The sequence below is a fragment of the Physeter macrocephalus genome, chromosome 12 (assembly GCF_002837175.3).
Source record: "Physeter macrocephalus isolate SW-GA chromosome 12, ASM283717v5, whole genome shotgun sequence".
In the NCBI taxonomy this organism is placed as follows: Eukaryota; Metazoa; Chordata; class Mammalia; order Artiodactyla; family Physeteridae; genus Physeter; species Physeter macrocephalus.
This window is the reverse complement of record NC_041225.1, coordinates 15,702,450-15,728,266: the sequence shown is the minus strand read 5'-3', so window position 1 is coordinate 15,728,266 and position 25,817 is coordinate 15,702,450. Positions and strand designations below refer to the sequence as shown.

The window sequence follows — 25,817 nt, the reverse complement described above, 5'->3', positions numbered from 1 at the left end:
ATTTTTGGCTGCGTTGGGTCTTCGTTGCTGCACACGGGCTTTCTCTAGTTGTGGCGAGCAGGGACTACTCTTCGTTGAGGTGCGCGGGCTTCAGTTGTGGCGAGCGGGGACTACTCTTCGTTGAGGTGCGCGGGCTTCTCATTCTGGTGGCTTCTCTTATTGCAGAGCGCAGGCTCTAGGCGCGCGGGCTCAGTAGTTGTGGCGCACGGGTTTCATTGCTCCACAGCATGTGAAATCTTCCCGGACCAGGGCTCAAACCCATGTCCCCTGCATTGGCAGGTGGATTCTTAACCACTGTGCCACCAGGGAAGCCCTGGAGAGGATTTCAGGAGGGCATGTTTAGTCATTGAGATGGCCATTCTTCTCTTACAAGGCTGGCTGCCTGTAGGGCCTTTAGTTATGTTTTTATGAAATGTACTGAAAAAGAGGTTGTATCCTTTACTGGTCTCCTTTTTTATATGCTCAGTCTTAGATGTTAACTTCATTTGTGTGCTTTAACTGGAGAGCTTAAAGCGAGTACCTATTCCCACCTCTCTTGTCAGTTTCTTACTCATAGATGCTTTGGAGAAGTCCTCCTGGCCTCTGTCATTTGACAGCTTCTTGTGGACCTAGAATCTAATCCTTTGATGCTCAAGGCAATGTTTGCTTGTAAATACATTATCTTTCTTGCTAATTCAGATATTCTTATCTATAGGAGAATAGACAGTGTGTGTTGAGTCGTGGTGAGGGAGCAGGAGAAATGGAAATAACCCTTAGTGAGAGTTATGTTGTGAGGCTGCTTATGAGACATATTTGCATGGTGCCAAGAGCATTGGACTGAGAACTGGGAGACCTCAATTTAGTCTTGGCTCCCTTGCTAAGAAGCTTGCGTAAAATACTTAACTTCTGGGACTCTGTCCTCATCCATAAAATGAGCATTGTTACACAAGGTCAGAGGCCTACAACCAGTAAATTGGGGTCTCAGAATTTGGAGGCTCAGAATGTTGTTCTTCATCCTGTCACTTGGTGCCCTATTTCTCTCTCTGCTGAGACCCCCAGTCAGAAGCCAGGGGGTTTAAGGCTGGCTTTCAAAGAGGAGAATGCAGCCGGCTGTGGTCAGTTTCTGTCATCCCTTTAGAATTAACCCGTGGCCACCTTGCCTTCCCTCCTGCTAATCTCATTTCAATAGCACCCAGTAATCTCAGGGTTTGGGTCTGTGTTGGGGTGCCTCGAGGTGAGGTCTTAGCAATCAGATAGAGTTTACCTGTGAAGCCATAGGTATCGGAATTCTGAAGTATACCATCCCGGGTACTTTCCGTGTATTCTTTGGTCCTTTACATATGTTGTTTTGTGTCATCCCCATTAACTCCATGAGTGAGGTGTTACGGTTCCCCATTTTGCAGATGTGGAAACTGAGGTTCAGAGAGGTTGCAGAGCTGCCTGAGGGCTAACATAGTCTTCCTTCTTGGATCTAGAGAATAACCAACACAGAAGAGAAATGGTGCTGTGGAATGTTTGGAAAGTAAACATTTCCTCTTTTTTGTCTCTTAGAATAAGCAAAGCAAAGAAGAAATCGGAAGGGTTGACTCAGAGCATGGTGGACAGATGTATTCAGGTACACAACAGCTTTACGTGGTTTTCCCAGCTAGGCTTGCCTTTCTCTAGCCTTTTAGGCTCGCTCTTGTTGGCAGCAGCCTGTTGACTAAGGAGGATGGGTATCCACTGTGGCCTCTGTTGGGCCTAAATCATAAGCAGAGAAACGGGGGAGAAGGAGAGGGGGAAAGGAGAGTAACGATCTAAGACATGAGCAGGGCATGAGGGGAGGAAGGGTTCATTGGAGGAGTGGTAAAGCGTGACCACCCCAGAGTACTGCCTCACGGGTGCAGGGCGCAGGCTTCTGCTGGTCCTTGGCTGAGGCTGGGGTTTGTGCCAGGCTTTGTGTGGTAGGAGGGACCGGCACACTGACACCAAAGCTGAGGTGAATCGGTTTTTAGTCGGGACTGTCGGGGAGGTTCCTGTTCTCCAGACAAGGACTCAGAGGCCTTGGCCCCTCTTTACACTAGGATGAGATTGTGGACTTCCTGACTGGAGTGCTCACTCGCGCGGAGGGGCACGTGGGCTCTGAGCCTCGGGATCAGGATGCTGAGAAGAAGAAGAAGCCCCGGGACGTGGCCCGCAGAGACCTGGCCTTTGAGGTCTCTGAGCGGGGCAGTCGACCTGCGTCACCAGCTGCCAAGCTACCTGCCTCACCCTCAGGCTCGGAGGTGATGCAGAAAGGGAGGGAGTGCTTTTGCTGGGGAATGGGGACTGAAGAGTTGCTTCCTTCGCTTGCTGGGGATGCCTGTTGGCCTTGGTGGGCCTGTGAGTTCCTACGAGGGGAATTCCTGACCAGGGAATTCCAGGGGGACTTGACGATTGACAGTCAATCTGGACGACATTGGCTTGGCCCTTGTCCTTCTTAATCTACTCAGGATCTCTCCAGTGTGTCCAGCAGCCCCACCTCCAGTCCCAAGACCAAGGTGACCACAGTGGCCTCTGCCCAGAAGTCCAGTCAGATCGGAAGCACTCAGCTGCTGAAGAGACACGTGCAGCGGCCAGAGGCTGTGCTGACCCACAAACAAGCTCAAGGTATAGCTGCCTGGCCCGGTGGCCTCTCCTGGGTTCTGTCTTCTGCAGTTGACGCCATGTGGCGGTTGGAAAGTATTGGCATCTGCAGCTTTTTCCCGACATTTCTGTCCAGGCAAAATTAGGTTGAAATAAATACCGAGGGCTGTTTTCAAGGGTAAAATATCACAAAAGGTGATGTTAGTGTGACTGTATAGTTCCACTGATTATAGCTTTGGCTTGGTGTTTGGGGAAGTTAGGCTTTATGAGCTGACTACACGTATATTGGCCTCAAATTTTTTACCAACTCCGGGCCCTGCCCAGCCTCTCCTGCAGTCAGGGAGCTCTTCGGGTCCGCAGACAAGGGGATTGGCCGTGCTCATCAGATTCTAGGGCAGCTGCACTGGTGTCATGCCCGCCCTTTGTTTTGCCCTTGAAGAGTTAAGATTCCCACACTGGGACTTCCAGTGAAGTCTTTCAGGAGTCTCTGCAGATAGGTTTTCGATTAGGCTGGGAAACACTTGCTTGGTTGAAATTAGAGTTTGGAGAACAGTCAGCACAATGTAAGAAGCAGTGGGAAAGGCATGTTCAGTGGGTGGGGAGGGGAGCAGCAGTGGCTCCACCCCTGGCCCGCTTTGATCCAGTTGGGCAGCCCTGAGGCCAGGTCTCTTGGGCATTGGTGTTTGGTGATGTATCCAGGAGCGTGTATCGTCTGAGGGTCTTAGGTGCCTGGGAAGAGGCAGCAGCCAGAGCTGGCTGTCAAGTAGAGAGACGCGCAGGAGACAGGAGGCTCCTCCGCTCTCTTCCCCTGTGTTTCTTTCAGTGGAGCCAAAGGATCAGAACTTAGACCCAGGCCTCTTACGAGGTTGCCCATATGGTGGTGCTAACAAGGAGCAGAAGTGTGAGTGGATCGGTGAAGACGAGAAAGAGGCCAGGCCCCTAGGGTCCACGTGTGACCTGCATCTTCTTCAGTGGTGGCCAGAGCCAAGGGCCAAGTGGGCGTGGTCTTCTTGGGCTTTTGATGAAGAGAGAGCCAGCAGTTTGCCAACGATTAGTGGAGACTGTAAGGAGCTCTGGCAGGCTGACCGGTGCGCCGGGTTCGAAATGGGGCCCAGAGCATCACGGAGGAGAGCCGCAGCCCAGCAGCCTGCTCTGCGCAGAGCGCGTAGGTGCGGCGGTGAGAACAGCTAATGGTTATGGGCCCCGCTGCGTGCCTCGCCCTCTTCTTGGCACTTGGCTTGCTGTTGCTCGTGGAATGTGGGCAGTGGCCCCGTGAGGCAGGTACATGTATTACCTTCAGTTTATGGACGATTCCACGGTGCTGCTAAGTGGCAGAGTCAGGTTTCAAACCCATGCAGTAATTCCAGAAAAAGCCCCTGTTGACCATTTTCCAGAACATTTTCATACCTTTTTCTTACTCCTTCTCTTTTTCTCCTTTCTGTGGCTGGCTGTGATTCTGTAATTCTTTCTGATTCATTCCAGCGCAGTTTGCTGCTTTTCTGACACAAAACATGCTGGTGAGGAAAGCTCTTCCTCCCGGCACCTCCTCCTGTCTCTTTGGTGAGTATTGCTCTTTCCTCACCTTTTCACTCTCTGCTCTCTGCCGCCCGCTCTCCCCTTCTCCCTCTTATTTCTTTCCCATCCCTGCCTCTCATTTGTCTCTGTTTGGTTTCCCCCTGTTCTTTTCTCTCTGTATTTTTCTACCTTCTGTTTTTTTTCCTTTGCTGATCGTTTTGCTTATTACTCCATAGTCTTTGCTTTTTCTTTTCTGTTTGCCTCTCATGGTGTTTTTCTCCTTTTATCTCTTATTGTGGCTCTTGGCTCTGTTTTTCCTGTGTGTGCCTATAGGCGAGTGCCTGTGAGCCTGAATTTCCCTGTGTTTTTCTCCCTGCCTCTGGTTTCCTGCTTCCATCCTGGCTTCTGCAAGCACTTATCAAGCATAAACCTGTAACTCCTTTCCCTTTTTCCCTCCTTCCTATTCTGATTTTAGTCGATGCAGTCCTTCCTTTCAGCTGGTTGTGGCCTGACTGTGGTCTGGAGTAGCTCCCTGTGGCCCCATGGCAGCCCCCCCGGCCTCCCATTTCTCGTGTGACTCCTGCCTTTCCGCTCGATTGCCTGCGCTAAGAAAAAGGACTGGGGCGGGCTTCTAGGTTTAAAGAGGAGGGGATTCATGAGGAAACCCGAAGGATAACTTAAGAGTCTAGGAGGCTTGGCCATGTGCAGGATGAGTCTGTTTGATTCAGTGGAGGGGGAAGCCCATGTGTGAACAAGTGGCCTTTCTCTGTACTAGTACAAATGACCTGGGGACTAGCTTGTGACGTGGGCCACTGTTGCCCTGTTACCTCTGGGCAGGAACTGTAAAGTTCTCTCGGCTGAGATAACCTGCCTAGGAGTTACTGAAAGGCAGCCTTACGTCCTGGTGATGATCCTTCCCTTTGTCCCGTTTGGCAAGCAAACCCTCAGCCGTGGGCGCTGAGGGCAGAAGGGTGCGACTCAGAGCTTTGAGGAAGTCTCCCTTGTAGGGAGGACTGGGTAGCCTGCTCCTCTATTGCTTCTCCAGAAACTGTTTGCTGCCCTCCAGCTGTGTGATGTGGGGAGGGCATGAGAATTGCCACATTCTTTGAGTCTGGGAAGCCCTGCTGAGGTCCACTGTGGTGAGTCCTCTGTTGTTTGATTGGCCTTTGCCAGGCAGGGTCAGGATGTCTTCTCCTTTCTTTTTGTTTCCACCAACTCAGAGCCCCTTCCTTCCACCTCCAGGGCAGGGTAAGGGAAGGGGATGGAGCCATCTTCTGAGAGGGCCAAGGTGGAGTTGCACCGTAGGTGGGCCCGAGTGAGGCAGGACTGAAGCATTGGCATTCTCCTTGCATGTGTTGGGATGGTTCTTCCTGGTGTTCCCGCACAGCCATGCCAGTGCTGGTACTGGCTGTCAGTCTCTGTCGGGCTTTTTTGGATTGTGGAGAACTTCACCACAGCTCCATTTCTTAGTTCCTGTTTCATCAGAACAAGCGGAGGAAGCCGAGAAAGAGGATCTCAGGGTCCAGCTGAAGCGGCACCATCCCTCCAGTCCTCTTCCTGGCAGTAAGACCTCCAAGCGACCGAAGATCAAGGTGTCCCTTATCTCCCAAGGGGACACCGCTGGAGGGCCTTGTACTCCTTCCCAAGGAGGAGCTCCAGAAGGTGAGTTTCTCTTGGCCTCTTTAAACACTGACAGAACTGTCCCAGGCACACAGTATTGCCCTCTTGGTGGCTACTTGCTGGGCGGCTCAGCCTCGCCTTCAGCACAACAGGCACCCGGAGAAGACAGCAAAGGTTGCACATGGGGGGAAAGAGGGCAGCAACCTCACCTGAACTAGGATCAGGGAGGCCGAACGAGGATCCGAGCAAGCTGTGGGGTCATTCAAAGCATCATACGTTTTGTTCTTCTTTGGTTTCAATTAAAGATAAAATATTCCAGAAGGTTTAGAAAGTAGGAGGAAAAAATAATCCCAACTCTTCCTATTCTAATGTAGTTATCCTTCATTTTTCATCTTCCAGTTTTTTCCATAATATCTTGGATTTAGCCTGGCCTCTGGAACCCTGAAAGGTCAGGACCAAACAGGACTGACCAGTGGCCTTGGGGTTTTCTGTTTTGCAGCCGCAGGAGGGAAGCCCATCACCATGACACTGGGGCAAGCTTCCGCAGGGGCCAAGGAGCTCACAGGGCTTCTCACCACAACCAAGTGAGTCTGTCTCCCGGTCTGTCTGTTCCCTTCTTTCTCTTCACCTTTTCTCTGGTCCACTGAGTGCTTACTTAAAATTTACAAAGAGTCCTGTAGCTCTTGCTTCAAGGCCTGAAGTCTCTCCTTGAGGCCTGACTTTTTTAGAAAGACTAGAGGCTGGATTCAGAGAGTGGGATGAAGAAACTGAAGTTCTAGCCTTGTGTCCATTGCTGAAAGCCTTGCTGGGCCCCATTCTGGACCTTCCCTGTGTTGGCAGGGACCTTTAGATAATGGAGCTCTTACCTTTGTCTCCAGGTCCAGTGCTGCTGAAGGGGGAGTCTCAGCGAGCCCAGCGTCCTCAGTGGTCTCTAGCAGCACTGCTCCCAGTGCCTTGCACACACTCCAGAGCCGCCTGGTGGCCACCTCTCCTGGCAGCTCCCTCCCAGGTATCTGGTAGCTCAGTGTTCCCTGCCTCCCAGCGAAGTCCCTTTGGGCTGCTGCTGGAGGGTGGTCCTGGGAAAGCCCTGTGGAGCTAGATCTGGAGGAGGATGCTCTGGGTCTCAGGCTTGTTGTGGAGGCTTGGCATGGAGCTGGCATTAACTTTGAGGTAGGGGAGTTTGGGGCCTTAATGTCTGCAGTGGGTAAATGTCCCAATCTGCAGGTAATGCCTCCTGTACTACTAGGAGAAATAACTGGTGGGAAATATATGTACTGGTTTCATTTTGGTGTTTTTAAACACATCTAGTTGAATACAACTGGAAATGGTGCTGTACTGGGCATTAGCAAAATGAGACATTTTTCTGCCTATGCTTGTCTCCTCACTTTCTCCGCCCTCACCCTACACTGCAAGGCTAGTTGCCTGAGCCCAGCAGGGCCAAGGCACTGCAGATGCCCTGATCCTGCAAGAGGACCTTCCTCTTTGCTTTGAGGCCACTGGACTGTGTGTAAAGTGAAGTGTAAGTCAGGTGTTCGGGATTCTTTTGGCTTAAAAAGTCCTTCCTCTTCGCTGGGAAGGTGGGATAGATTTCTGAAAAGTGGGATTCGTGTTCTCCTTGGTTTTCCTAAAACTGTCCAAAATTTAGGACAGGTGGTTTGGAGCAGGTTGGGGTGTGCAGAATGAACCCAAGGCAGTGTGTCAGGAACGGTCCCTTTCCTCACGTGGGCGTCCAGCGTGCGTGTCTGGGGCGCCCTTCTGGCATCTTTCTGAGAGCACTGGGAATGTCCGAGGGAAAGAGCGTTGGTGTTTTAGTTGATTGTTGAGGGTGGACAGGCACAGCTGCTCGTGGGAAAGTGACTGAGCCTGTGCTGATGTCTGCTGTATCCTCTCCTAGGAGCCGCATCAGCCAGCAGCCTCCTCCAAGGCCTCAGCTTCAGCTTGCAGGATATCAGCAGCAAGACCTCTGGCCTCCCAGCAAACCCCTCTCCCGGGCCAGCCCCACAGGTGCACATCTGCCTCCTACTGGGCTGGGCAGGTGTGGGAGGAGGCCTCCTCAGCTTAGTTGGTTTTGGCAGGGACGCTGGGTCAAGGACAAATAGCCTTCTGGCTTCTCGGCTGGGAGCTACTAAAGGTTAAGGCTCCACCACTTACTGAGTGACCTTGGGCAAGTTTCTTGATGTCTCTGTATCTTTGTTTTCCTGTTTGTAAAATGAGATAATGATGGTACCTCCCTCACAGAGCTGTTTTGAGGATTAAAGGAGGTAATATATGGAAACTACCTGGCAGAGTACCTTGCATGTGGTAGGCACTGAATACGTGGTAGCCGTTAACAGTATGGGCCCTCCACACTCGACTGTTGCTGTTGGCAACAGCTTCTGATCACCTGGGCTTGTGTGTCCCACAGGCCACCAGTGTGAAGTTGCCCACCCCCATGCAGAGCCTGGGTGCCATCACCACGGGCACCAGCACCATTGTCCGTACCATTCCTGTGGCCACCACTCTCTCCTCCTTGGGTGCCACTCCTGGTGGGAAGCCCACAGCCATCCACCAGCTGCTGACCAATGGGGGCCTCGCCAAGTTGGCAAGCAGCCTCCCTGGCCTGGCTCAGATCTCTAACCAAGCCTCAGGTGAGTCTCTCATGAGAACCGTGGGGACTCCCAGATATGGGGTCTTCCCCCAAGACCTTCCCATCTCTCATGGTCAAGGTATGATGTTGAACCCAACCCCACAGGGTCCTGGCCTTCACCCTCAGGGATTCAGCTGTGTGGGTCCATCCCCCAGAGAGGTTGAGAGAACACAGGCTGTTCCTGTTGCCTTTCAGACTGACTGATAGGGCATAGATGACCCAGCTGGGGAGGAGGAAGCCGAGGCGGGAGGCTGATGGGGGTATGTTACATGGGGCGGAAACTCTCCAGGAAAGGGAAGTGGAGGCTGTGACAAAAAAGCCTACTCCTCTGTCTGTCTGTCTCTGTCTCAGGCTTGAAGGTCCCCACCACCATCACTCTGACACTCCGTGGCCAGCCTAGCCGAATCACCACCCTGAGCCCCATGGGCTCAGGAGCAGCCCCATCAGAAGAGCCCAGCTCCCAGGCGCTGCCCTCCAGCTCACAGGTGAGTCTGCCTGGGAAGACTGGGGACACAGCCTCCAATATTGGGAAGCTTGGGGCCGGCTGGCCGATTGGAGGAGCTGGACTTGTAGGCAGACCAGGTGCACATCCACATTCAGAGTTGGTAGCTTTGTTGTTGTTGTTGGGTTTTTGTTTTTGTTTTTTAATTGAAGTATAGTCGATTTACAATGTTGTGTTAGTTTCAGGTGTACAGCACAGTTATTCAGTCACATATCTTCTTTTTCGGATTCTTTTGCCTCATAGGTTGTTATATAATATTGTGTGTAGTTGCCTGTGCTATACAGTAGGTCCTTGTTGGTTGGAGTTTATAGCTTTGTGACTGAGCAAGTCATGGACCTCTTTGAGTCTCCTTTTCTGTAACGCTCCCTGGATTGTTGTGAGGATTAAATATGTAAATATGTTCAGTGCCTATTTAATGTTTCTGTTTTCTTCCCCTCTCCATCGTTTTCTCCTCTCATTCTTGGTTTCATCATTCAGAGGTTGGGTAGAGGCTAATTGGCTAATACTCCTTCTTTGACCAACAACTTTCCAGCATTGTGCCATTCCAGATCTTTGCGTTCATTGCTGTCTTTTCAGGGCACAGTTAGGGTTTTAGAGCTCTTACCCAGGAAGTAAGTCACCATCGATTTCTCTTAGCTGATCTAATTTCCATTATGACCTTTTCAAGTAAAATGTTTCTTATCTTAAATGGTGATCTGAGAGCCACCCAAAGATCAGAGGTTAAAGAAAAAAATAGTTAGAGTCCAGTAGTGCATGTCCTTTCCTTCAGTGTCCACTTTTCAGCTGAGGCCTCCTGCACGGGGCCCGGTGCCGTGCAGGCTGCCCTGACTGAGGGCCTGGCCCTGTCCCCTCACTCCCACCACACCAGCCCTGCCCGGGAGCTGGGCACCTGTCCCTTCCCAACTGTTTCAGGAGCTCTTCTGCCTCTTCCTCTGTAGGGGAAGATACTGCACAGAGGTTGTTCCCTGGCAATCATGGGGATCATAGCTACGCCTCCCTGCCTTTGTGCAGAGAGGCGGAGGTGTTTTTATTTACTTTATCCCCTATTTTTTAAATTACAAAAGCAATCACTTATTTTAAATAACGCAAACATTACAGAAATAATATAATTTAGAAGGTGAAAATTTCCCATGATACCACTCCCAGAGATGATATCCCCTTGTTGGTAGCTTGATATGCATTCTTCTAGATTCTTCTTTGTATACAAAGTACTTTATTTTTTTGACAAAAATTGGATCACAGAGTATGGCTGTTTGGTAACTAGCCTTTTTTTACAAAACATGTTGTGACTGTTTCCCTGTTCATTACATAGAGACCTATCTATTGCTTGTCAGTAGCTGCCTAGTATTTCACTGGGTGGATGTACAAAAACGTATTTCATCAGCTCCCGTTAGAGGGTTGGGTTATATTTTGGTTTTTGATATTGTAAATAATGGTACAGTGAATACCCTTGTTCATGATTTTTGTGTACCTCTGGGAGATTTCTACAGGTTAGAGACCAGTAAGTGGAGGGTCTGTGCATCTAACATCTGGCTAGCTGCTGACTAATTGCCCTTCAAAAGGTTTGCTCATTTACAACTCAAGCCACAGTGATGAGAGTATCTGTTTTCCTATGCCTTTGTCAGTTGTGGAAATCAGTATTTTTAATTTTATTAATTTGATAGGTGAAAAATGAAATTGTTTTAACATGTATTTTCTTGATTACTTATGAGGTTGTGTGTCTTCTTTTATGAATTGCTTGTCATATCCTGTATCTGTTTAATTCATAGCAGCTTTATATATGCAGGTGTTAATCCTTTATTTATTATACAAATTGCATATATTTTATTCCAGTTAATTGCTTATATTTTTTTTCCTCTCTGTTGAAGTATTAAGTGCTTGTCTTTTAATTTTTGTTTCTGGATCTTTTATCAAACAGGCATTAAAAATTTTTATGTAGTAAAATCTTCAAATTCTTCCCTTTATGGCTCCAAAGTTTTGGGTCTTAAGAAAGCTCTCCCTGGGCTTCCCTGGTGGCGCAGTGGTTGGGAGTCCGCCTGCCGATGCGGGCGACACGGGTTCGTGCCCCGGTCCGGGAGGATCCCACATGCCGCGGAGCGGCTGGGCCCGTGAGCCATGGCCACTGAGCCTGTGCGTCCGGAGCCTGTGCTCCGCAACGGAAGAGGCCACAACAGTGAGAGGCCCGCATATCACCAAAAAAAAAAAAAAAAAAAAAAAAAAAAGAAAGCTCTTCCCATTGCAAGAATATAATCTTATTGTGTTTTTAAAAATTTTTATTTTTAAAACTGTGGTAAAATTTACTTACATACAATTTACCATTTTACCCTTTTCTAGGCTTACGGTTCAGTGGCATTAAATGTATTCACATTGTTGTGCAACCATCACCACCATGCACCTCCAGAACTTTCCCATCATCCCATACTGAGACTCTGTTTTTGTGTTTTCTTATATTGCTTTTGTTCATCTGCTTACCTTTAGTTGTTCAGTCCACTTGGAATTTATTTTTTTATGCTAAGTGAGGTAAAGATCTAACTTTATTGATGAGTCCATTCATCCTTCCTCTATTCATTTGAAATCAGCTGCTCTCACATTCTAGATTACTGTACACACAGGGCCTGTTCTGTACCCTTGACCTGTACCCTGTCTGTTTCTACACAAGCTTATTACTGTTTGATAATGCAGGTTCGCAAGTGAAGGAAGTCTATCAATTATGTTTCTAGTTTGCTAAGATAATCTTTATTCTCTTCCTTTCTCTTGATAATGGGTTTTAAATTTTGTTCATTGCCCTTTTGAAATCAAATGAGCTGAATGAGTATAAACATTTCCTTTTAAGCAGTTAAAATGATGAATTACTTTCAAAGATTTCCTAATATCAAACTGTCTAAATTCCAGATTCAGTACTTGTTCAGTATGTCCTATTCTGTTTGGACATACTGAACATACCTAAATTTATTGTGCATGTATAGGAAACAAAACTCCATCAAAGGAGAACAAAACAAAAAAAGAAAGAAGCTAAGTGCTTCAGAGGAAAAAAAGCATGTGTAGTCTTGATTTGCTTTTATTTTACTTAGGATTTTGACCTCTATGTTTATTAGTAAGATTAGCCTGTAGTCGTCTTCCTCTCCACCTTTGCTTTTTTGTGTGTATCTTTTCCTTGTCCAGTTTTGGAAAAGAGATAATTCTATCCTTATAGAATGAGATGGGAAACATTTTTTTTCTCATATTCCAAAACATTTGTGTAGCACAGAAATTAACAGTTTCTTGATGGTTTGACGGAAATGACCTATAAAGCCATTTGGGCCTATTTTCAGGCAGTCTTATCCTTTGCTGGTGCCACATTTGAGGCACAGCTAGAACACAGAGCCCCACCATGGGTTTCTTCCTCCTCTCTTAGGTGGTCCTCTTCAGCTTGCTCTGGCTGGGGGGAGCTAGTTAGAGTTGAGAGGAGTAGAGGTCATTGAGAATCCTTTTCCATGGCTAAATTGAAGTACAGAATAAAGATCAAAATCTGACTTCTACCTGATGGTATTAACTTGAGAGCTTAGTTTTTATCTCAGTAAAATGGGTGTATGAAATTAGTAGGAGGGTTCTAGTGGTTGATTGTTTTCTTTTAGACAAAGGAGGTGTTACTAGATTAAGACTTGCTGACTCAAAAGCATCTAACAGTTACCTCAGTGTTCAGACTGCCAGACAGTGTGATATCAGGGAAAGCATAGGCCCTCTGTCTTCAGCTAGCTGTGTGATCCTGGGCAAATCACCTGACTTCTCTGGGCATTTTCTCATCTAGTCTAGTGAGGAGGTTGGCATAAGTCAGTGATTGTTGTGGTGGTGGGATAGTAGGGGCTGTCTCAGAATGTCCTCAGGTGCTGGGAATATGCATTTTTAAAGGTTGAGAAACAAACCACCCATTTTTGATGTTTATAAGACACCTGGAAATTTGAACACTGACTGGATAATTGTTGATATTAAGGAATTGTTAACCTTTTTAATGTGTGATAATGGTTGTAAGTTTGAAAAATAACCCTTTTGTTAATTTTTGGGTTATAGACTATAATGTTTATGGAGAGAATGAATTTAAAATGAAAAAAGGTTGTAAACACTGGCTAGACTTCAGACTTCTCTAAGGTCTTTGCAAGTACTTAATTATGTGTTTTGTTTCTGGCGGTGATGAATATTTACCATGTGTTTCCTTTATGGAACTGGACCATTATGTACACCCTACAGCTGAGAAGCTGCAGGAGGAAGGGGAGAGACAGAGACTGTGTTGTGCCCTGCAGCGGGGTCCTGGGAATGGACTCCTTGACTGTGATCACAAGGTTTTTCTCCTCTCTGGCCACACGGTGCCCTGTCAGGCTGGCAGGCAGCCTCTAGCTGCTCCTGCAGCAGCCCCGGGTGAGCGGGCTCACTCTGGAGACCTCCTGGTCAGGATGGAGTGCTCATCTGTGCACAGCCCACCTTTGGGCAGGGTGAGCACATGGGAGGCGGATCCTTTCCAGTTTTGATTGTCAAACCCTTCTTCATTCCTCCTCTCCTGTGTCTTCCGTCTTCCCCCCTTTACTGTATCCTCAGAGACCTCTTAGGAGTTTTCCAAAGGTGAAATCTAGAGAGGTGGGGAAACCCTTTGTGAAGAAAGGCCAACTCTCTCTACCTTGCTTCCTTCTTCCTAGGCTGCAGGGCTCAACAATTCATGGCATCTTCCACAGCACTTAAAAAATGGACGAGACCTGAAACAATGATATTGTCAGTACAGTCATGGAAAACTTCGCTTCAACTCTGTCACCCTTAACGATTCACCTGTTTCCTTTTTCCTGCATTCTTTTCTTGTTCTTATACATAATAATAAGAGCTAATGTTTGTGGTTGAACACAGACTGTAGGTGCTTTATGCAGATTGTCTCATTTAATCTCACAACAGCCCTGGGGAGGAGGTGCTGTCTTCTCTGTCTCACAGAGCGGGGAAAGGAGGCTCAGAGAGTGTAAGTCACTTGCCCTAAAAAGTAGTAGAGGTGGGTCTCTACCTCCAGAGTCCATGTTCTATTCTTCACTTGGCTGCTAGAACACATATCCTTGTGCATCCAGCTTTTTCCCTATTGAGCATCATTTCTTCGGAATAAATTCTCAGAAGTGGGATGTTGGGTCAGAGGGTCTGTATGTGTTAACCTGGCAAACTTCTGACCCTTGTTCCCTACCTCTCCTGCCACAGCGCCTGCCTCCAGCGCCCTGAAGATGCCATGCGGTATGTCCTCCTTTACCAGGTTGGTGACGGCTGCTGCACGGTGAGGCCTGGCACGTGTGCTGTCCTGCTGAGCTGTACACTTGTCTGAAGACCTCTTTAAGACAGTCATTTTTGCCTCTCTGCCAACTGTCTTCAGGGTTGGGCCTCTGGGTCTTATGTAACCATTAGACAAGGTGATATGGCGCCAGCAAGGGGGGCCTTGTCCTTTAGCATCTGCAGGTCTGGTTCCCAGAATCTCCAGGTCCTCAGCAGATCTGGCCGTGTATGGATTGGAGGCACTTCTTCTCCAGCATTAGCTGTAACTTGACCCAAGTAGCAGTGTTGGACTGCTCACTGCATTTTAATAAAGAAGCTCCTCTTCGAAGTCTATACTGCCCCGTGCCGAGTTGGGAGGAGACGTCCGTGTGGTCTGGGGCTGCACGAGTTGGGACTGAGAGCCCTATGCTGAGGACCGGGATCATCCTGGCCCACTGGCCAGTGGTTCAGTGCCAGAAGGGCTTGTTTTGTACATCACTGTTGCCTTCGCCAAGCAGCCATGGGAGAGTGCTCCCCGTGCAGCTCCCTCCTTAGGAGCCACATTGGTTACTGAGTACCTGCTGAGACCTAGGAACTCCTCATTTCAAACCCACGATAGGGCACAGAGAACTGGGCTGTCATCTTTCAGTCCCTTTGGCCACCTATAGATGTTGGGACCAGCAGTCGCCAAGGGGTGAAAGCTGGCTTCTTTCTTTTTTCCATCATGCTTTGGGCAGTTCTTGTATCCAGAAAGCCTGCAGGTCCAGAAAGGCTGAAGAAGAGGAAGGGAAAAGCAGATGAGGTGGCTTGAAGGACATGTCAGTGGTGAAAACGATTTGGGCTTGAGGCTTTGCATCTGGTACCTAAGGAGCCGTTGATTCAACTGGAGATGAGAAGAATTTGCCAAGCCGGAGGAGAGAAACCTCAGCCCCTGAAATTTCTGTCTCCAGTGCTTGGAAGTGAAACAGGGATAACTGCTAAGTTAACATCTTGGCTGTCCCATGAAGCTCAGGCATCAGGATGACGAAGGCCATGCTTCACTGTTTCTGTTTCAGCTCTGTGAAACTTTTTGTCTTCTTGCTTCGAAGTGGGAAAATTATTGGTATTGACTCTGCTGTGCAGGGCTCTTGGTACCAGCCTGAGCCCTGGAGGTGGAGGTCCCTGGAGAAGTGATCACTGAGGATGGAGCTCTCAGCCCCTCCTTACCTCCTCACAGTACTTGTGTGCGAAAGTATTTTCGATTTGGCTGACAACCTATCCTCCAGAGCAGGCTCCTTTCCCTTCCATACTCTAGAATGTTTCCAGCCAAGGAGATAAATAAGGCAACCCAGATATAACTCTTCAGTATCTGTACTGAAGGCAGGGAGGACCCACAGCGTGCCGTGGCTGGACTTGTGGTCCAGGGTCCTGAACTGTAGTGCATCGTATATCCAAACCAGGCCACCTGCATTCAATCCAGGAGCCTCACCTCCAGTATGAGTGGCAGCCAGGAGGGAGTACACAGTGTGCAGGAGTCTCAGACAAGGCCATTTGGGGTGGTACAGGCAGGGCCAGGGGAATGTATATGATAGGAGTGGAGTGGGCAGATTATACACCATACCCTTCCTCCCCGACCTCCTGCAGAGCTGGTCTCAGCAGTGATTCACACAGAATTAGGCTGCGTCCCTGTACTAGCTGGCAGGTAACTGCTTTCTGAAATTCAGGAGGCGTTTAGTAAGTGTGAGGAAGATACGAAATCTGAAAGAGACATCCAGTGTCAGGGGTTTAATAACGTTACAGGTAGGATAGTAACACACCAATAGGAATTGAAGACAGTGAAACTGTGAGGCTATGTGAAGTTTTAGGAATCATTCAGGACAGAGGTTCCTGAACAACCCATTCGTGACTTAGAGTGCAGTCTAGACAGCCCTGGAGGGGCTGCTCCTGAAAGATGCTGGCCCTGTGTGTGCTGGGGCCAAAGGAGAAACTAATGCATCATCCTGCATTTGTGTAAATCCTAGTATGCTTCCCATGGATGATTTCCTGAGGCTGGGGTTGTACACCTTAAAGAATGCCAAAACGAGAAGGGAAGTTGTAAGAACATTGATTCTTCTGCACCCTGGACGGACAGGCTAAAGGAGGAAGTGGTTGAAGTCTATACAGTCATGTTCCCCAATTCCATACTTCTCCAGCCACACTTCTTGAAGTGTAAAAGGAAGCTTTCCTCTGCCGATCATGTAGCAAACCTGGAGTCCATAACCTCAGAAGGTGATACCACTGGCCGAAAGTGTAGAAGGATCAAGAGGGCTTTAGTTGATTTCTTGGATGACAGATGCATGTTGATGCCCTATGGAAGATGTCCTTGTTTTGAGAAGAGGTCACTGATGGAGGAAGACCTGTCTGTCCTTGGCTCTACCACTAGAACAGTCTTGGGCTGGATGGGTTATCGAGCTGAGCTGCTGTGACGGTTCTGTTCTTCCATTAGCCAAAACAATAAAAAATAAAAATAAAAACAAATTTGGATTGCTTCAGTGTGTTTTTAGTTGACTTCTTATGTTTATTCTGGTAACCACCCAATTGAGTGGCACAGAAAATAAAAGCTAAGGTATTGTGGTAATTCCAGTGATCATCTTACTGTTGCCTGGAGCCATGAGGTGGGTAGTGTAATTCCCTTTAAGGTAATTCACTTGTAAGGTGAGGAAACTGAGGCACAGAGAAGTCACACAGCAGGAAGTGGCAGAAGCAGGACTGAACCCAGGCAGTCTGATACCAGTGTCTGTTTGTCCACTCTGCACTGTGCTGGGGTTCTGAGATGGGAGACCAGAAGTGGAGATGAGCACAGGAGGTGAGGAGGTGGCGGCTTGGCCTTCATGTGACCCCTTTCAGTTTACCTCCCACCAAGCCTAAAGTGATTATTGCTGCCCTGGTGGGCTCTTGGCTATGCCTGAGTCAGTAGGTGGGGTCCCTCACCTTTGGTCTTGAGAGATTGAAATCTCTATACCTCTACGCCCTCCAATAAATAAATAATGACTTAGAGATGAATGAATGAATGAATGAATGAATTCCAACCTCCACGTTATTTGTAAACTTGAATCCAAGAGGACCTTCCTTCTTATCCTTAAATTCCAGGTCTCTACATTAAGCATTGGAACCCTTTATGGGTGGAAACTGTAGTTCTGATATACTGGTTGGAGAGTCTAGTATGCATGAGCTCTTGTTGTTTCCATCCTTAATAGAGACCTGATCTTTCCCTCACTTTTTCAGCTCTGGTCTCACTGACTTGGGTGGGTCAGATGAAGTGAGAGATGAGGATCAGATTGTTTAAATGATAGCTGTCTTAAACTTCAGCAGTATAGGGACAGGCCATAGCAAATTACAATGCAGAAGAAATTTTGTTACCTTTTAATCTTCCCTTTCTACATTGTATGTTTTAGGGTTGATGGTTGCAAGAAGCAGAAACTATTCACCACCCATATTCTAAAAGGGAATATTCTCTCAATTGACATTTTCTCTGACAGGCAACCTGACAGTTTCTGCTGCTTTCTGCATGACGTCAACTGACGTGGAATGGCCAGGGACCAGTTTTGATCCTGTTTTCACAGGATTTTTTTCATCCCTTTGCAAATGGCCAGTTTTCTGTCTTTCAATTCAAATTCTGAACACAGTGAACCTGATGGGCTCAGTCCCACTTACGGGTTGGTACTTCTTATCCTCTCTTACCCGAGTCTAATAATAGCATCCAGAGGATGAAGTCATATGGTTCATATTATTGCCTTTCTAAGAGAAGGGGTTTAAAACAAAAAAACAAACAAACAGACTTGGGCTATTTAGATGTATGTGTGTATGTATGTGTAACTTACAGTGATTGTGTGTGTGTGTGTGTGTGTGTGTGTGTGTGTGTGTGTTAACTCACAGTGATAGCATAGGGAGGTCCCATGTTCACTTCATCCAGTTTCCCCCAGTACTTAAAGCTCACATAAGTATAGTACAATATCAAAACCAAAAATAAACATTGGTACAGTATGTGTGTCTAGTTCTATGTCATTTTATCCCAGTAACCATAATCAAGATATAGAACAAATTCCATCCCCACGAAGATCTCTCCCTTGCTACTCCTTTATAGTCATATCCATCCCCTTCCCCTCACCATTCCTAACCTGTAGCAACCACTAATCTTCTCTCATCTCACAGAATTGTATAAATAGAATCCTGCAGTACGTTACCTTTTGAGATTACCTTTACCTTTTTTTCTACTCAGCATAATTCCCTTGGTGTCCATCCAAGATGATGTGTGTTTCAGTAGTTCATTTCTGTTTACTGCTGAATATGAATGTTCCATGGAATGGATGTACCATAGTTTCTGTAATCATTCACCTGTTGAGGGGCATCTTGATTGTTTCCAGTTTGGGCCTATTGCAAATAAAGCTGCTATGAGCATTTATAAGCAGGTTTTTCTATGAACATTAGTTTTCATTTCTCTAGAATAAATGCCCAGGAGTGTGATTACTGGGTCATGTAGTAAGTTGTTTTTTTTTTTAAAGAAACCGTCAAACTGTTTTCCTAAGTAGCCTGTACCATTTTATATTCCCACCAGTAATGTAAGAGAGATCCAGTTTCCAGCATTTGATACTATCTCTGTTTTTTTGTTTTAGCCATTCTCATAGTTGTGTTGTGATACCTTATTACAGTCTTTAAAAATTTGTTGAGGTTTGTAATACAGTCCATGATCTGGTGGTCTGTCTTGCTATATTTTCTGTAGGTGCTTGAAAAGGTATTCTGTTGGGTGGTTTTTTGTAAATGTTGATAAAATTCTGTCAGTTGATGGTTTTATTGAGTTCTTACACCCTTGCTGGTTTTCTGTCAAGTTGTTCTATTGGTTGTTGGGAGAGTGGTGAAATTTCCAACTATAATTGTGGAATTGTCTGTGTCTGTTTCCAGTTTTTGCTTCATGTATTTTGCAGTTCTGTTATCTGGTGCATACCATTTAGGATTTCTATGTCTTTTTGGTGGATTGACCTTTTTATCATTATGTAATGTCTCTCTGTACCTGGTAATTTTTTTTGCCCTGAAGTTTATCTGACATTCACATGTCACATCTGATGTCAATCTCGTTTTTTAATTGGTGTTTTTTTAAGACTTTCTACTTAATGTAATTGTAGATATGTTAGGACTTAAGTCAGCCATTTTTAGTTTTTGTTTTCTGTTTGTGCTCTGTTTTTTGTTTTTGTGTTTCTTTTTCCTGCCTTCAGGTGACTAACTTGAACTTTTTTTTTTAGAATATTGTTTTGATTTATCTATAGTGTTTTTGAATGTATCTCCTTGAATAGCCTTTTCAGTGGTTTCTCTAAATGTTGCATTACATATACACATAAGTTATTGCAATCTCTTTGTATCCACATTTTACCAGTTTGAGTGAAGTGTAGAAGCCTATCCTCCCTTTTTGTCCCTTTACCTTCTCCCACTTCTAATACAATTGTATATATGTTGAGAACCATGTTAGACAATGTTCTAAAGTTTTGCTTCAAACATAATTTGGAAAACTCAAAAGAAGGAAAATCTATTGTATTTACATATTTTTATTCTTTCCATTTCTCTTTCTTCCTTCCTGATGTTCCAAGACTCCTAATTTTACCATTTCCTTTCTGTTTAGAGAACTTCCTTTAAGCCGTCCTTTTCAAGAAGTTCAGCTGGCAACAAAAGTTTTTAATTTTCCTTCATCTGACAATGTCTTATTACTGAAGGATATTTTCTCTGGATATAAAATTCTGAGTTGGCTATTCTTGTCTTTCAGCCCTTCAGAAATATTAAGTCAGTTCCTTGCTTTCTGTTGAGAAATCTGCTATCATTCAAATTGTCTTTTCGCCCTATAGGTAAGGTGTTGTTTCCCTCTTTGTGCTTTCAATATTTTTTTTTCTGTAATTCTCAGACTTTACTATGATGTGTCTTGGCATGAATTCCTTTGGGCTTATCTTGTTAGGGTTCACTCAGCTTCTTGAATCTGTAGGCTTACGCCTTTTTGCAAAATTTGGGGAATTTTTAGCCATTATTTTTCAACCCCACCCTCTTTTTCCACTTCTCTAGACGCCAGTGACATGAATGTTAGATCTTTAACATTCCCATGGGGCCATGAGATGCTTCCTTTTTTTGCCCCGGCTCTATTTTCTCTCTCTTCAGATTGTGTAATTTCTACTGTCTGTCTTTAAGTTCACTAATTCTTTCCCCTGTCCCCTCTATTCTGCTGTCGAGCCCATCAAGTTTTTCACTTAGGTGATTATATTTTTCAGTTCTGAAATTTCTATTTTATTCTTTATATCTTCTGTTTCTTTGCTAAGAATTTTTTTTTCATTTGTCTCAGGTGTGTTTGCAATTGCTCACTGAAGCATTTTTATGATCACTGTTTTAAAATTCTTGTTAGACAGTTCTAATATCTGCGGCATCGCAATGTTTACCATCTGTTGATTGTCTCTTCTCATTTAAGCTGAGATTTTGCTTGTTCTTGGTATGTTTGTTAAGTGATTTTTATTGAAATCTGATGTCTTGTGTATTATCTGTGAAACTCTAGATCTTATTTGAATCATCTGTTTTAGCAGGCCTTATTTGAGACTGCTCTGGTAGGATAAAGAGGGAGCTGCTTTGATACTGCTAGGTGAGATGGAAGTCTCGAATCCCCACTCAGCTTTCATTGACACTGGGATTGGGGTGGGAGGCAAGCTTCCCTTTACTGCTGTGTGGAGGTGAGAATTTCAGCTCCCCACTTAGCCTCTGCTGATGCTAATCCAGCTGGGGAGGGGGTACCTCGTTACTCTTCCTCACATGGCCTCGGTTTACACCTGCAGGGGTTATGTGTCATTACTCCTGGGCAGTGGCGAATGTTCTGACTCTCCAGTAGGCCTTTGCTGATGCCACTCCAGTTGGGAAGGGAGCGTGACTTGTTACCTCAAGGTGGGGTGCTTGTCCAGCCCAACCATATAATCTCCCGTAACACAGTAGGGATAGAGGTTGGAGGCCTCATCCCATTCATTGGAACAAAAGTTTTGGTTCCCCACTTGGCCTTCTTTGACACCAACCCCTAAATATCTAGACAGTTGAAGAGACAATCACCTTATAAAAAGGCAGCATGCTGGACAACATATACCTTGTGAAGAAGATTATTGGAAGAGATGAATGAAGAAGTTAATATATGATGAATATATGTAGAGTTAAGGTTAGAAATTATCCAGATGGAACAATAAGAAAACATTAAAAAAAACCAGATAGAAATATTAGTTATGGAAAATATATAGAATTTGGAAAAAATAGATAAAATTAGAACAAGATAATGGGATAAAAAGTAGGAGGAATATGGCTAAAAATATTAATGACTTGGAAAGCTACAATTAGGAACATTTCCAGGAAGCATTAAGTAAAGCCAAGAAATATAGAGAGTAGAAGTAGAAATAGTACAACACAATTAAGAGTCTTGGAGAGAAAAATGAAAATAAAACTAAGGAAACAATTTTTAAAAGAATGGAGAATTTTCAGGAATTAAGAGAAAATAGGCCTCAGTTTGAAAGGGTTCACATGGAGTCCCAAAAGGAGCAATAAGGAAAACCCACATCTATACATATTATAGTCAAAGACAGAAAATCTTAAAGGCTTCCATGGAGAAAATGCAGATCCACCACAAGGTATGAACCAAAATCAGACTGCTGTGACACATCTCAACATGACTCTTGGATTCAAGTCACTCATTAATGCTTTTTATGCATTCAAGGAAAAGAGCATAGAATTTGAATGTAAGGACATGATAAAAATGTTCTCAGGCATACAAGGCTTCAAAAGTATGCCACATAAAGACTCACATTGAAAGAAATATTTAAAAGTACTCAGAAACAGAGATATCAAGATGGTGGAGTAGGAAGACACAAAGCTCACCTCCCCCCATGAACACATAAAAAATACATCTACACGTGGAGCAATTCTCACTGAAAACAAACTGGAGACTGGCAGAAAAACTCACACAACTAACACTGCAAGAAAGATCCACATGGAATTGGGTAGGAAGGAAAGAGAAGCAGTTGGGTTGGGACCTGTACCCCTGGGAGGGGACACAGAAGAGGAGGATTACATGGGCTTAGAGATCCTCCCTGGGGAGTGTGCGGATCAAACTACACATCAGGTGCCCCTGGGGTCCAACACTGGGAGGACAAGTCCCCTTAGCTGGTTTGAAAGCCAGTGGAACTGACAGCAAGGCTGTAAGAAACCAAGACTCCACTCACGAAGAGTGTGCACATGCTTGCTTACTCCCAAAACAAGGTGGAGGAAGCAGATCGAAACTGCCTGGGGCTCTGGCTGGTTTCCTGCAACTGCCCAAGCACACGCCCCAGTCTGAGCTGAGTGCCCATTACAGCCCTGCTTACTCTGCAGGACAGCTTTCTACTAGGGTGAAAGCTGCCAGGGGTGAGGACATTGTGCAGCTGTGGGGGATGGAATTGGCTCAGACCTAACACTGCATCTGAACAAGGCAATGGCCGCCATTACTGGTGCTTGCAGAGGCAGCAGATCAGGAGTAGTCCAGGGCTTCCCTGGTGGCGCAGTGGTTGAGAGTCTGCCTGCCGATGCCGGGGACACGGGTTCATGCCCTGGTCTGGGAAGATCCCACATGCCGCAGAGCGGCTAGGCCCGTGAGCCATGGCCACTGAGCCTGTGCATCCGGAGCCTGTGCTCTGCAACAGGAAAGGCCACAACAGTGAGAGGCCTGCGTACCGCAAAAAAACAAAAAAAAAGAGTAGTCCAGAACTCTGACTGCTAGGACCACCCCAGCCTGTGCCCTGACCCCTGCCAAGGGCCTGCTCCAGCCCGTCTCGCTCCAGCATTGCTTCTCTCTGGGGTAGAGGAGCCAAGACCTGGGTGAGGGAGAGCACACACTTAGAGGGAACAGAGCCAGCTTGGACCTGACCCTCAGGGCTTCTGCTTCAGCAGCTTGGGACCTGCCCCCACCAGTAGGGTGATGTTGGCCACTGAGCAGAGGAGAAGCCCTGGCTCAGACTTGGCTCTGGCTCTAGCCCCTTCATCTCCAGCCCCACCTCTTACCAAGGTGATTGCTGCCAACACACCCTGAGGGAAGATGTGACTTCTGCTCACGTCGGATCCAGCTCTCCCACCAAAGCAACTGGGCACGTGCAAACTGTATAGGGACACACCCACATAAGGACACCCTTTCAAGACTGTGATAGGTAACTGTTTTACCTAATTTCATAGAGACGGAGAAAGTTAAGCAGAATGAGAAGACAGGAATTTTGTTTCAAATGAAAAAAAAAAACAACCAAAGAACAACTAACGAAATAATCTACCAGATAAGAGTTCAAAGCATTAGTAATAAGAACGCTAACTGAATTAGGGGAAAGAATAGATGAGCGCAGTGAAAATTTTAACAAGGAACGAGAAAATTTAAAAAAGAACCAGTCAGCACTGTAGAATACAATAACAAATGAAAAACGCACTAGAAGGAATGAACATCAGACTAGGTGATGCAGAATGCCTAAATGATCTGGAAGATAGAATAATGGAAATCCCCCAATCAGAAGAGCAAAAAGAAAAAAAAATTTTTTTAATGGCACTTAAAAAAAATTTTTATTTATTTATTTATTTGCACCGGGTCTTAGTTGCAGCTCGCCGGCTCCTTAGTTGCAGCTCACAGGCTCCTTAGTTGCAGCATGTTGGCCCCTTAGTTGCAGCAGGTGGGCTCCTTAGTTGCGGCTTGCAGCCTCCTTGGTTGCGGCTTGCGGGCTCCTTAGTTGCAGGCACATGGGTTCCTTAGTTGTGGCATGCGAACTCTTAGTTGCGGCATGCATGTGGGATCTAGTTCCCTGACCAGAAATCTAACCCAGGCCCCCTGCCTTGGGAGTGTGGAGTCTTATCCACTACGCCACCAGGGAAGTCCCAAGAAAAAAATTTTTTAATGAGAACAGTTTAAGGAATCTCTGGGACAATATAAAGGGTACCAACATTCGCATTATAGGTATCCCAGAAGGAGAAGAGAGGCAAAGGGGTCAAAAATGTATTTGATGAAATTATGGCTGAAAACTTCCTGAAGTTAAAGAAGGAAACAGATGTCCAGGTACAGGAAGCACAGAGGGTCCCAAACAAGATGAACCCAAACAGACCCATACCAAGACATATCATAATTAAAATGGCAAAAATGAAAGAATTCTAAAAGCAGCAAGGGAAAAAGAGTCATAAACAAGGGAACCTCCGTAAGACTATCAACTGATCTTTTTGAAACTTAAGGTAAAAAGGGAGTGGCATGATATATTTAAAGCACTGAAAGGGAAAAACCTAATCGTAGGATATTCTGCCCAGCAAGATTAGCATTTAGAATTGAAGAAAAGGTTAAAAACAAGCAAAAACAAAAAGCTTCTCAGACAAGCAAAAGCAAAGAGTTCATCAATACTAAACCAACCCTAAAAGAAATGTTAAAGGGTCTTTTCTATGTGGAAAAGAAAAGACTACAAGAAGAAGTTATCTATCAGAAAGGAGAAATCCCACTAATAAAGGCAAATATATAGTAAAGGCTGTGAATCAACCACTTAAATAAGCTACTATGAAGACTAAGAAGTAAAACTAACTATAACTACAGTAAACAATTAAGGAGTAGACATGAAGATGTAAAATATAGCACCAAAAACACAAAACGTGAGGAAAACACAAAATGTAGATCTTCTAGCAAATATTTGAACTTTAACTACCAGTTTCAAACAAGTAGGTATAGGTCAACATGTATGAACCTCATGGTAATCACAAATCAAAAACCTCCGATAGATACTCAAAAACTATAGAGAAAGGAACACAAGCATACCACTAAAGAAAATCCTCAAATCACAGGGGAAGAAAATAAAGAAGAAAAAGAACAGAAGAACTACAAAAACAACCAGAAAACAAGTAACAAAATGGCAGTAAGTTCATACCTATCAATAATCACTTTAAGTGTCAGTGGACCAAATGCTCCAATCAAAATGTGTAGGGTGGCTGATTGGAATAAGAAAAAAAAAAGCCATCTATATGCTGCTTACAGAACACTCACTTCAGAGCTAAAGACACACAGAGACTGAAAGTGAGGGGGATGGCAAAATGTATTTCATACAAATGGAAACGACAAGAAAGCTGGGGTAGCAATACTGAGATCAGACAAAGTCAACTTTTTAAAAAGTTTATAGCAAAAGACAAAGAAGAACATTATATAATGATAAAAGGATCAATACAAGAAGAGGATATAACACTCATTAAAACATATGCACCTGATGACACAAACAGATGGAGAGATACACCATGTTCTTGGATTGGGAGAATCAATATGGTGAAAGTGACTATACTACCCAAAACAATCTACAGATTCAGTGCAATCCCTATCAAATTACCAGTGGCATTGTTCACAGAATTAGAACAAAAATTTTTACAATTTGTGTGGCAACACAAAAGACCCCGAATAGCCAAAGCAATCTTGAGAAAGAAAAATGGAGCTGGAGGAATCAGGCTCTCTGACTTCAGACTATACTGCAAAGCTACTGTAATCAAGACAGTATGGTACTGGCACAAAAACAGAAATAGGGATCAGTGGAACAGGGTAGAAAGCCCAGAGGGAAACCCACACACCTATGGTCACCTAATCTATGACAAAGGAGGCAAGAATATACAGTGGAGAAAAGACAGCCTCTTCAATAAGTGGTGCTGGGAAAACTGGACAGCTACATGTAAAAGAATGAA

The 25,817-nt window shown here is 45.5% G+C and overlaps 1 protein-coding gene across 20 annotated transcripts in view; it reads left to right on the top strand.

Annotated features, from left to right (window-relative positions):
* The window catches only part of KANSL3 (KAT8 regulatory NSL complex subunit 3), an 83,173-nt gene that overhangs the window by 25,448 nt on the left and 31,908 nt on the right, over window positions 1–25,817 (top strand). For 8 of the 20 annotated variants that reach the window (XR_008618800.1, XR_008618802.1, XR_008618801.1 and 5 more), the window contains exons 12-21: window positions 1,531–1,594; window positions 2,043–2,243; window positions 2,451–2,607; window positions 4,066–4,143; window positions 5,569–5,760; window positions 6,218–6,302; window positions 6,597–6,727; window positions 7,613–7,722; window positions 8,123–8,345; window positions 8,696–8,829. Coding sequence is in view for 13 of the 20 variants with exons in the window: in XM_055088903.1 (XP_054944878.1) it covers window positions 1,531–1,594; window positions 2,043–2,243; window positions 2,451–2,607; window positions 4,066–4,143; window positions 5,569–5,760; window positions 6,218–6,302; window positions 6,597–6,727; window positions 7,613–7,722; window positions 8,123–8,345; window positions 8,696–8,829 (1,375 nt within the window). In the remaining 7 variants the exon portion in view is untranslated. The other 12 variants (XM_028496741.2, XM_028496738.2, XM_028496742.2 and 9 more) reach the window with 10 other exon arrangements.